Genomic DNA, 11,750 nt, shown 5'->3' on the forward strand with positions numbered 1-11,750 from the left:
CTTTATGGAATGCAAATAAAACAGGCAATAACATACGACAAGGTACTACAAAGCGGCCACAGTACTTCTTAGGTACGTCCGGGATGTGATTAATTTCGGACGAAACACTGGCCAGATATATCCTGCTGGAATTTGGATCCGTTTGCTGTTCGCGCTGATCCATTTTTCCAAGCGATCGCGCACAACGATCGCACCATTGCGCTGCGCGTAAGAGACGTGGGAGAGTTTAATCGTATTCTTGTGACGGTCGTGTCGGCCACCCCACTTGATTGCACACGTATTACTACACTCCGACGGTGCAATCAATTATCGATGTAAATTTATTGCACCGTCGGCGTCACTATTCACTAAACAAACCATCGTCATAGGTAATACAGGGTTTTTAAGGGGTTCTCATAGCTGTGCGATACTTGTTTGACTCTTTTTTAAGGGATATGAACTCAATGGCACCCTATTGGATAAACTCAGTGAACATTCCTATTGGATTTGTCCAAATAGGGTGCCATAAAGTCGAATTTCAGACATAGTTCATTTGGTATACGAAAGAATCATGAAGAACAAGTATGAGTACCCCTGAAAACCCCTGTAAGTCTCGATCGATCGCAAACGGCAAACAAGCGTAAATAAATTTCAACCCATTTCTCGCTACAAGACCTACATTTCAAATGAACGATCGAACCACCGCACTTTACCGTTAAATCACATTTCACAGTTTTTTTTATTATAATTTAATCTCAACACTTCCTACAAGAGATAATATATCGAAATGCATACATGCGAACGAACAGGCACACACACACGCACACGCACGCACAAGTACAGTGTGTGTGTGTGTGTTGGGCACATTGGCCATTTTCGCTGGCGCTATGTCCATCAACATGAAAAAATGGGATTATTTGGGGACACGTGTGTGTGTGTGTGTGTTGATCGTGTAAATATAGGAGTGTTATCAAGAATAGACGCTACTGTGCGCGTAATGTTGTGTGCGCTTCCTAAAATAACGAACATGTAACATTGTTCCTACACATTACATGCTTCCTGTTTGCGTATCTCATATAATTAATCCTTTTTTGTTGTTTTTTTTTTGTTTTTTGTTGCTTCAAATTGTTCTGATGTGCAAATGCGTTACACACTTGCGTTACACTGGGGGCGTTACAGGCGCCACCTGTGCTAGGTAGCCATAATATGTATTGGTTTTTGCATTTGTTTGAACGTTATTTGTCTTTGTCTATTTTCATTTTGTACCTGCCACAATTGTCACTGAATTTTTTGTTTTCTTCTTCTTCTTCTTCTTCTTCTTTTGTTTTGCTTTCCTTTACGTTGCCTTTTTCGTTGCCACATTACAGTTAAATTCGGGAATGAATCATAAACGCCTACCACACCGGACCGCTTGCTGGAATGACTTTTGCCAACTCTCTTCAGTTTCTTCCAGTCTTCTGCTATCCATTTGCAAACACCAAATTACCAAACTATCTAAACGGCCATTCCTCGGTTGTGTGTAATCCTGTAAACACTCACTAACTGCCTAAAACTCACTGTGCTAAGGGGTTCAGATTTCCTTGTCGATCGGTTCTCACTCACTGCTGTACGTTTTAGATGTATGTGTATAGATTGGAATTTACTTACTATATACTACAACGGTTAAAATCGACATTTAGTGTTTAGTTTCCCCCCTCAAGTAGGTAACAGTGTAATTTTTCTTTTGCATTATTGTATTGCGTTCTACCTTTTCTGACACGCGTTTTTTTTTTTTCGTTTTTCGTCAAAGGAATTGGGAAATATCACTATCGCGAGAGAAAAAAAAAAAACAGGAGGGACCTTTCTGAGCGCCAATAAATTAAGTTTCGTAGGTAAAGAACATGCTGCCGGCACAAGGCGAAACAGCGAACAAGAAAGTTAATAAATATTGAGCAAGTAAGTGTAACACAGTAGTTGCTTGCATTGCAGGAGATATCAAGGGGGTGAAGGAGTGTTCCTTTTGTAAAAATTTCTTCTAAAGCCTCTCCGAGACACGCACGCACGCACGCATGGGGCGCGCATATTAGTAATCACAGGAAGAGTAGTAAACATTGTAAAATTAGGCCTACACTTAAAATGCTAAACTGGAGAAATAACTGCACTATCCTTCTCCCTCTCTTTCTCTCTCGTATGACCACACTTTTTTATGTTGTAAATTGTCATGTGTAAATTGTGTCCCTCCCCCTCCCCCCTCCCCCCCCCCCTTATTCTGATACGGTATTTTCGGGCGCTTCTTCCTCCACGATCACCACCGCACCGCAGCAGGCTGCCTGCTCGTCCTCGTCCTCGGAAAGGGACCGATCTGCTGCTTCCGGTTCCGGCCCGTCATAGTTCAGCGAGTCGGACGTATCGTTCGATGAGCTGCCAGCGTTCCCCTTCTCCGTAGAGTTGCTTCCTCCGCCGCCACGGGCACCGTTCTCCACACGCAGCACCTCTGCCGACCGGGTGCTACCATCCTCTTCTTCCTCCTCGTCCGGCTGTCCGCCGGATTCCGCCGCAAGGGATTCGATCGCAAAGTTGTCTGAATCGGACGAGGAAGATGCTGACGATAGCCGGCCATCGTCACGGTCCGGTTCGGTTGCACGCTTCACACCAGCAGCAGCAGCAGCAGCCGCAGCAGCAAACTTGCCGGCCAATCCACTCGGGCCCGGTTCCTCGCCGTCCGGTTGCCGTTGAAGATCGCGCACACCGAACGTTCCATCGGTAATGCGGCGTACTTCGCGCGGTTTAGGCGTCCCATTTGTGGCACTTCCAGAGGGGCCCACCGATAGCGCCGGGCTGCGTGCTGGACGGAAGGTGTTGTTCTCGAAGTTAAACGCCCAGCTGCGCAGTGGATCCGCTCCGACGCGGCTAGGACTTTCAGAGCGGGCTCGCACCGGTTGCAGCGCAGGGCCGGCACGTGGTGCCGACCCCCTCGGGCCCGGACCATCGTTCAGTGGCACGTTCTCATACTCGTGCTCGCGCAACCGCGCTAGCTGGGGCGTATTGCGCAGCACTCGCGGGTAGCTGCCCGTCATTGTGGGGTACTCGCGTGCCGGGGGAATGTAATCGGCTTGATCAATCGCTCCATACCGTACAATTTCTTGCTGCTGCTGGCCATGGGCTCCACCGGCGGTCGAGCAGCCGTCACAGTTGCGCGAGAACATAAAGTTAAAATCGATAAACTTGTAATCCGGCGGCGTTTGACCGACCCACAGCGGGAGCCACTTGTTCACCAGCAGCCACTGTAGGGACGGTTTGGTCACACGCCCGCCCATTCCGTTCGCGTACATAGGATCGGCCGCGGAAAGGTCGGCGGGCGGTAGGCCACCGACGGAAGCGAGTGACGGTGGCGCGGGAACGTTGGCAGTCGGCTCCTGGGCAGCGGATTGTTGCGATTGTTTCGACTTTCGGCTTATCTTCGGGATGGCACCGGTTGATTTGCCTCCCAACGTGCCGCCCGTGCCCACACCACTCACACCAACAGCGGCGGCACTCGCCAATCCGCCCATAATGCTTCCGCCCTGTCCACCGTTTCCTCCCGAAGCTCCTCCCGACGATGCTCCTCCTGCGCCTCCAGCTGCGCCTGCCAGCGTACTGTCGCTCCCGTTCGCCGCGTTCACACTGCCACCCGCCGCTCCATTCGCGGTGGATGGTTTGTTGAGATTGTTCATCGATTGGGAGTTTTCGCCCCCGAGACAGCTGAAAAAGCTCTTCACGTTCACCGACGACGAGTCCTTGGTTGCGTTTGGCTGCGCATTCGCTGTGCCGTTCGCACAGTACGGGGCATTAGTGCCTGCTGGACCTCCTACCACACTCCCTGGTGCATTGGCTCCCGGTTGGTTTAGCCGTATGTGGCCCACCGTACCGAGATGACTGTGGCCAAGCACCGCATAGTGTCCGCCCAGGCTGTAGTGATCGATGTTGCCACAGGACGAGCTCAGATGGCGCTCGATGCGCCCAACGCCGTGCCCGATCACATCGAACCGCCCGAAAAGACCCGCCGCCCGATTGGCCGCCGGTGCAAACGAGCCCGTGTTCTGGTAGGCCGGTTCCTCTCGTACGCGCTCGTACAAATTATCGCACTTGGCGACGCCGTTCGATTGGCTGTGGCAGCGATAGTAATGGTACGATTCGGTGTCGTCGAAGCTACGCTGCCGGGGCGGTCGCGGTTGCTGCGGCGCGGCCGAGCCGACCGGATAGCGGGCACGGTTTAGATCCAGGTGAAGGTTAGCATACCGCCCATTGGAGGAGCCGGCCACGGGTGGTGGATTCTGGTAGTAGCTTGGAGCCGGTCGACCCCGTGGCACATCATAGCCGGCTGTTCGATCGTACAGCTCGTTCCGGTACGCCATCGGGTGGTACAGTTGCTGCATGCTGTGCAGCATGCTGGGCGGTGGGGGCGGAATGCATGCAGCAGCACCGCCATTCAGCGAACGCCCCGACGGACCGGGCTGTGGTTGATTGGCGGCCGCGTGTTGCGGCGCCGGATTCGAGACAGCAGGGATACCCGCAGGGGCACCGTTACCACCGACTCCCGCCCCACCTCCACCACCGTTCAAGGGAGCAAACTGTTCGATCGATTCGTAAATGTTCTCGTAGTGCACACTGTTGCCGTTTGGCGCATTGTTCATTGCCGGTTCCGGGTTAAGCCCTTCCGCCTGGCTGTTCTCGTCGTCGTTGGCACCGGCGGCCGGTAAACTCGCCGCTTCATTCTGCAGGGCTGCACAGTTCGCGTACCGGGTGTAGGTGGTGGTGTGATGATGGGAGGAGAAGGATTGTTTGGGGGCGGCCCGTGCGCCCTGCTGCTCGCTTCACAAGGGCTTATCTATCATTGCCACACCGGCGTAGCTGCGGCCGATGCTCATCGACGAGGGCAGGATGCGCCAGCTGTCCGTTTCCGGGCTGTACACCTCGACCGAGGCCAGATTCGACAGCCCGTCGTCCCCACCGACCACGTAAAGCATTCCGTTGTGCGCAACGACGCCAGCATTGCGCCGGCAGAACGCCATATCACCGACCGGGCGCCACGTGTTCGTGGCCGGATCGTACGCTTCGACCGATTTGCGCACCAGCGGCCCATCGTGACCGCCCACCGCGTACAGAATGTTGTCCAGCACGCCCACGCCCGCCCCACTACGCCTTGCCGACATTTCCGCAATCTGCGTCCAGGTGTCGGTGGACGGGTTGTACCGCTCGACCGACGCCAAACATTGCCGGGAGGCGCCATCGTACCCACCAACGGCGTACAGCAGCCCGTTCACTACCCCCACCCCGACCGAGCTGCGGCGCGTCGACATGGAAGCGATCAGGCGCCACTCCTGCCGCTTCGGGTCGAACATTTCCGCCGAGCTGAGCCCGGTCGAGCCGTCGAACCCGCCGACCGCGTAGATGCAGTGGTTGAGTACCGCGACGCCCAGCGTCGAGCGGCGCGCCTCCATGTTGTGGCTGGTGGTCCACTGGTCCAGCACCGGATCGTACACGTCGACCGTTTTGACGCGCAGCGAACCGTTAAACCCGCCGACCGCGTACACCTTGTCGCCCAGTACGGCCAGTCCCGCCCGGCAACGGCGCGTGGGCATTTCCGCCACCTGGTACCACTTCTCCTCCCGCAAATCGTAACACTCAACCGAGCGGATGGCTTTCGGCGCCTGGCCACCGATCACGAGCAGCACTTTCGGCAGGCCGACCGGTTGCCGCGGTATGGTGCGGGGTGTTTTGAAGCACGTTTTCTGCTCGCCTTTCAGCAGATGATACTTGAGCGCCTCGATGATGTAGTCCTTGCACTGGAGGTCGCCCTTCATGAGCTGCTCCTTCTCGACGTACTGCACGAGATAGTCCTGGGAGAGCAGGGGCAGCCGGACGTGCTCCATCAGGTCGGCCAGATGGTGCTGGCGCCCGCTCACATCGTACTGTATCCAAGTGATGACGCATTCATACACCTTTTGGAGAGGATGATTAGAAGCATGGTATTAGAAATGGTTGTTTTAAGAGAGAAAGCAAAACGCCTGCTCGTACCTTCTCCTCCGTAGGAACTGACAAACGGTCGCTCTTGATCAGATGTGCCACTTGGTCACTGGTGAGATTGAGAAACTCATCAAACTGTACCACTTCCCTGTGAAATTAAACATCAATGTGGTCATTTTAATTACATTCCTTCCCACCTTACTGCAACTCCAACTCTGATACTCACGAGAAATGCTGCTCGATGTACGTTTCCGCATAGTTGAGCAGATCGATACAGCCGTGGATGTCGGCAAAATCGCGTATCCCCAGGCAGTTGCTCGGATCGAGCTGCGTCTGCAGATAGTCGCAGCACGCATCGCGCACATCGGTCAGCTGCAGCAGGTTGGCCGCCGTCAGCAGTATCTGCACATTGTCCTCCGTCACCTCCACCACCGCCCGGTACACGTACTCGATCAGCAGCTGCAAGGCGCGCGGATCCACCCCCTGCAGCGTGATCCGATCCTGCCGGCTCTCCTCGAACCCGGTAAACATGGCGTAGAAGTAGGGACTGCACGAGGCCAGCACCATTTTGTGCGCCGGGATTTCGATCCCTTCCGCCACCAGCACCACATCGCACAGCAGGTTTTGTCTAGAAAGGTGCAAATAAATGCAAAATGAATGGGAAAACGCGTTATGCTGAGTTACACGGGGACAGCGGGCTGAGGTCTGAACAAGGTGGCAGATGTCGCGTGGGAATTGGGTTACGTACTCTCGCATCATGTTCATGGCCTCGAACGAGCGCTGCGTGTGGATGTTGTTACGGTACGCTCCGGTCGTTTTCTCCTTCCCGTTCGACCGTGGCAGCTGCTTCTGGGAGCTTTCGTCCAGCGAGTTTTGGCTTGCATAACGCACCAGGATGCAGCTGGAAGGAGGGAGAAGCGCAATGGTGTTAAATAATCATTTCATAATTGGTTCGCTATCCTTGAGCGAGTGTTTTTTTCTTCTCGAATCTCCTCTAAGCTGGATACACGAAGAACGGAAAAATGTAAACAAAACATTGCCTCGCATCTCACTAACACACTCTCACACTTTCTCGCACCATACACACACACATGCAAACACAGAGGGCAGAAAATCGATAACATCAACTTTCGTCTCCAGGCCGATGGTTTGAGAAGGAAAACGCGGACTGCTTTGATTTCCATCCTACCTTCCACGCTCCATCGTGCCTTCTGCGGCCGAGTTTTGGCTGCTTCCGGTGTTGCTGTTGATGTTGTGCTGATTGTTGCCGTTGCCCAGGCTGCTCATGATTCCTAGTGTGTACTGTATGAATGATAGCATACACTGGAGAGGGGAACCGAGAGTGTCTTGTGTGCTCCTGCTGGCTTCTCTGCTTGTTTCCTTTTCTCGCTGTTTCCGATTTACAACGCACGGAGCTGCATTATGAGCTGCACTTGCGGTACGATTCCCGACAAAGAAATGCGGTGCTAGAAAATCAGTGTCCGGAAGTTCGCTCGACGCACTACACAGCAACACCCCACAAACACACAAACTGAACCAACATTGGTGTGCAGTAGCAGCTGGACAGAAACGTGCCCAATTGTGCAGCGATGGCGATTATTCTACACAGCTCATCCGGTCACGGTAATTTCCCTGGTCAGGCACAATGCATACTACACCGCGCTTTGCTTTGTTTGTCGCGGGAAATTCGATTTTTTCGGACTTTTCCAGTGCAGACGCAGTTTCCGTGCGTTTGGTTCTTTGCAAACACGAGCACACACACACACACACACACACACTCATACAGGTGACGGATCCGCAGTGTGACGATGGTTAAGCGCAGTCCACACACAGCGAGCGTATGTTGAAGCGTGAGGCTTGTTTTGATTATGGGAATGGGAGCAAATGTGTCCGCGTGAGCTAATTGTGGTTTTATGTTCAATTAGACTAAAACCGGATACAATTATTGGGAAGTTTTTACTATTTCTTTTATTTTTCTTTTATTTTACCGTAGCAATAGACGATGCGCAATCTCAGATTGCGCATATATTTATCTGTCAAACGGATCGGTTTGATATATTTATCTGTCAAAAAAAAATTATATATCTCGGACATATAATGAAAATTTATGCGCAATCTTGGCGCAATCTGAAATTGTATGGAAATGACGTTTATAGCTCAGGGTTGGCTACGCGAAATGACATATGTTTTGATAAAACGAATATATGCGCAATCTGAGATTGCGCATCGTGTATTAATACGTATTAATTGCTTAATTAATAAGCTGTTAACTTTCGTCGAGCACGACGTAACTACATGCCTTACTTTTGTGATATTGCGGGGCTTGGCTAAAATGATGTTATACTTATTTAAAACAATACAATAATTTAATTTTTTAATCCTAAGCCCTTTTTGTGTGTGACCGTCCCGCTCGGCCGCCTTATTCCAAGAGAGCACGATCGTCCTTCCGATCGTGCTGAGTGGCCTCTCGGCTCGCTGAGTGACCAGCCAGTCGGAGCCGAACTGTTTGCGCAGGTTGGCTCACTTATCGCATTTCGCCTTAAAACGCCTCCATAACACTTACATGGGTTCAAACCTCGAATGCACCAAGCGCCCCTCACAAAGTTGCCAAGTACATCAAAATCTATGTACGCAAAACTCTTGGTCGCAAACTTCTTGGTCGCAAAATTCTTGGTCGCAAACTTCTTGGTCGCAAACTTCTTGGTTCTAAACTTCTTGGTCCCAAACTTCTTGGTCCCAAACTTCTTGGTCGCAAACTTCTTGGTCGCAAACTTCTTGGTCGCAAACTTCTTGGTCCCAAAAGTCTTGGTCGCAACCTTCTTGGTCGCAATATCCCCAGTCGCAAAATCCTTCGTCGAAAACTTCCCTTGAATGCCTTGAATTAGAACAAAGGGGATATTTGTTCAATTAACAAAACAAGACATTCATAACAAGGCTGCAAACGATATTGTTAGAAAGTATCGTGGTTAAATTGAAGTAGAACCTCAGTTTGGTACCCTATTCCATTTTCCCCCTTCTCAACCTGCTTAGGATCTCAATTACCAACGACATTCTGCAAAATAACTTTTTGCTGCCAAAGCACAACATGCTTTGCTGTGAATTCCACTTTGTAGTAATCTGTTTTCATCCTCAGTGCACTTTTTTTTTTTACACCCCCGACCGTTACAATCATCATCGCACCACGTGCCTGCCTGGGGTTTACGGGGATTGAAAAATCTGATGAAATAATTGTCCGTTGCTAAATAATAGGAAGCTTGTTTCCAGCGCTATCAAGAAGCACCGATCGTTTCGAGTTGCATACACCGGCACAAAACACCAACAACAACCCATAAACCTATTTGCAGTAAATAAACTAGCAACGAACCATTATTAATAGCCAAAAAGGCAAAGGGCTCTGAGCGATCGGCGCGAGAGATTAGCTTTTCCCGCGGGAGCACACGCGACACGGAATTATCGCGCGGTTACGAATGTCAGGATGTGTATATATTCCCGTTGATCAATTTCAAATCGATCGCGCAGTTGTTTTGCGCAAAACGAATAAAACCGAGCAACTCTGTGATGTGATTTGTCACGTGAAAAACAGCGTTCAAGGTAACCATTATCATCGCCATCGTTCATAGTTGCCGAAAAATAACATCTTATTAAAAACATCCATAAAAGCACGTTGTTATTCACCGTTCTCGATGCGAAACGCAACACATTTTTACTGACGGAATCGATCACGTGTGATGTGCGTTTTAGTTTTGCATTTGCTCCGCAGTGGCGGCATGTTTCACAAGGAGGAAGCCAGCCTTCAAGTTTTACACCAAATGATGAAATTCCAGCCTTGGCCCACTCACATACACACAACCTTAATTTCAATTTATTCCAGAACAATTACACTAATCTGGCACAATCCGTAATAGCATTTTTTTTTGTGTGCATACAATACTCAAATTCTTTTATTGGCGCAACGCCACGCTAATCCGAACGCGTGTGGCGAGTTATTTTTATTATTATCAACGCGGCCGTACGCCAGTGCGGTGATTGCGTTGCGGACTACTTTACCGGCGGCCAACATACGCCAACTGGGGAGGCGCACAAAAAAGCGCGTGTCGCCTCTGCTAGCATATATTTAATTCGCAACCATGCAGAGAAAATGTCGGTCGTGATTCACATGGAGTTAGAAGAGGAGAAGTTTGTCCTGATTCTGTTTTTTTGTTGCTGTGAGTCCTATTTTTGAGCTCAACTGCCTGCAAGAAGCCTCAAATCAGACAAAATAATTCAAGATGCAATCGCCTGATATGGAATGCTCGGGAATACTCTCGAGGCAACTTTAATTTGTGCGAAAAAAGAGACTCTGTGGTTTTATGATTTGCCGAACGAATCCTTACGCATGTTGCCGGGGTAGAACAGGCTGAAATAGAAAGCAACCAGACAGAGCACCTGAACAGGGACGAGCAAGTGAGAGCGAGAAAATGAATCGCGTGCAGTGAAGCCGTCGGCCGTGAAACGTCACTTCAGAATTGCGGTCGACGTCACACTCCGTCGCCAGACAAATTGTTCTCGTGTTACCAAAATGCACAGCCTACACACAGCTCCAACGTTGAGGAAGTCCAACAGGCTTACATCAGCAGCATGGGCGTCTTCCCTTCAGTCCCGCCATATCCAGGTTGAGCTGCGGCTTAGTGAGAGTTGAGTCGTGGCACGAGGTATCGGAATACCTACAACTGTCCCATCGATCTGGGCAGCATTCCACCCTCCTCCCCCCCCCCCCCCCTCTCGCTTGGGTCGCTCTCTCCACAAACCCTCATTACACGGCCTAACTGTGCCGGGGTGTATTGACCTCCAGACACTCTCCGCCACCATCGTACCATCGTAATGGAAAGTGGAACACATTCCTCGGAATTGGCTGTTAAAACTGAGGGCTAGGACTAGGCTGAGGAAGAGGCACGGACCATGCTAATTAGTCTTTAACCACACCCCATGGCGAACTCAAAACTCGCTGATAATCGCACTGGATGGGACAGTAACCGTATACCGGTTTTTGGCAGCGGTTTCCTACTTGCCAGGATTATGAATCATGAATTGCATAATGATTTAGGTACAAGTGCCATCCAATCAACTGCAGCGATTGTAGTCTGCCGCTTGGCCATTGGACGGTGATAAGCGATTGAGACGGACCGTTCCGCGGGACTGACCTCGACCGTTTTTCGCTCGCCAAATTCGGAAGTCCAATATTCTTAATCTCAACAGCCAACCGCTCTGATAATAATGTCTGGAAGCATGAGAAAAACCGGTCCCAGTGCTCCTTCTAGATCCACGGTTCGTTAGTAGCTCGTTATCTCGTTTGAAATGCCTCTGCCTTCCTGCTAAAAGCAAAGCCGGCACCTGCGAATTAGATTACATGTGTTTTCGCAGCTCCCAAATAATCGTCTGGCCGGCTTGGGACCCATGAATCATGTCAAGATCACTTGATCCTTATCTGTGCAAATGATAACACACAAACTGCGGCCTATGTGTTTGTCCTGCTTAGAAAACACAAACGCATCGCATCACTGCAACAACATCAAACCTATCTGGCGGTCCAGAAACGGGCCCACCAGAAAAGACCTAAACAAACAAATCCCTCCCTGCTTCCTCTTTCCCTTTCCATTTTGCTACTGATTACCAATGTTTTTGCTTACAAGATCGATCCTAGATGCTGCATAGGGCGCAGCAGCAGCAGATAGCAGCAGCGATTGCACGATCGCCTATTGCGACGTCTCTGCCCCTGTCACGGAGGGCCCCAGGAGGCCAAAACACTG

The 11,750-nt window shown here is 50.8% G+C and overlaps 1 protein-coding gene across 2 annotated transcripts; it reads right to left on the reverse strand.

The window, feature by feature from the left end:
- Nucleotides 1–2,216: 2,216 nt before the first annotated feature.
- LOC121596161 (ring canal kelch homolog) lies at nucleotides 2,217–7,743 on the reverse strand. 2 transcript variants are annotated; one of them, XM_041920854.1, is made up of 5 exons: nucleotides 7,154–7,743; nucleotides 6,713–6,865; nucleotides 6,191–6,592; nucleotides 6,016–6,112; nucleotides 2,217–5,939 (listed from the first exon to the last, which is right to left on the reverse strand). In XM_041920854.1, exons 1-5 carry the CDS (start codon nucleotides 7,282–7,284, stop codon nucleotides 2,223–2,225), a joined length of 4,500 nt encoding a protein of 1,499 aa, XP_041776788.1. In that variant the 5' UTR covers nucleotides 7,285–7,743; the 3' UTR covers nucleotides 2,217–2,222. The 2 variants fall into 2 exon arrangements, with proteins under 2 accessions (XP_041776788.1, XP_041776789.1); XM_041920855.1 differs by having other exon boundaries at nucleotides 4,812–5,939.
- Nucleotides 7,744–11,750: the final 4,007 nt, after the last annotated feature.

The sequence above is a fragment of the Anopheles merus genome, chromosome 3R (assembly GCF_017562075.2).
Source record: "Anopheles merus strain MAF chromosome 3R, AmerM5.1, whole genome shotgun sequence".
NCBI classification, from domain to species: domain Eukaryota; kingdom Metazoa; phylum Arthropoda; class Insecta; order Diptera; family Culicidae; genus Anopheles; species Anopheles merus.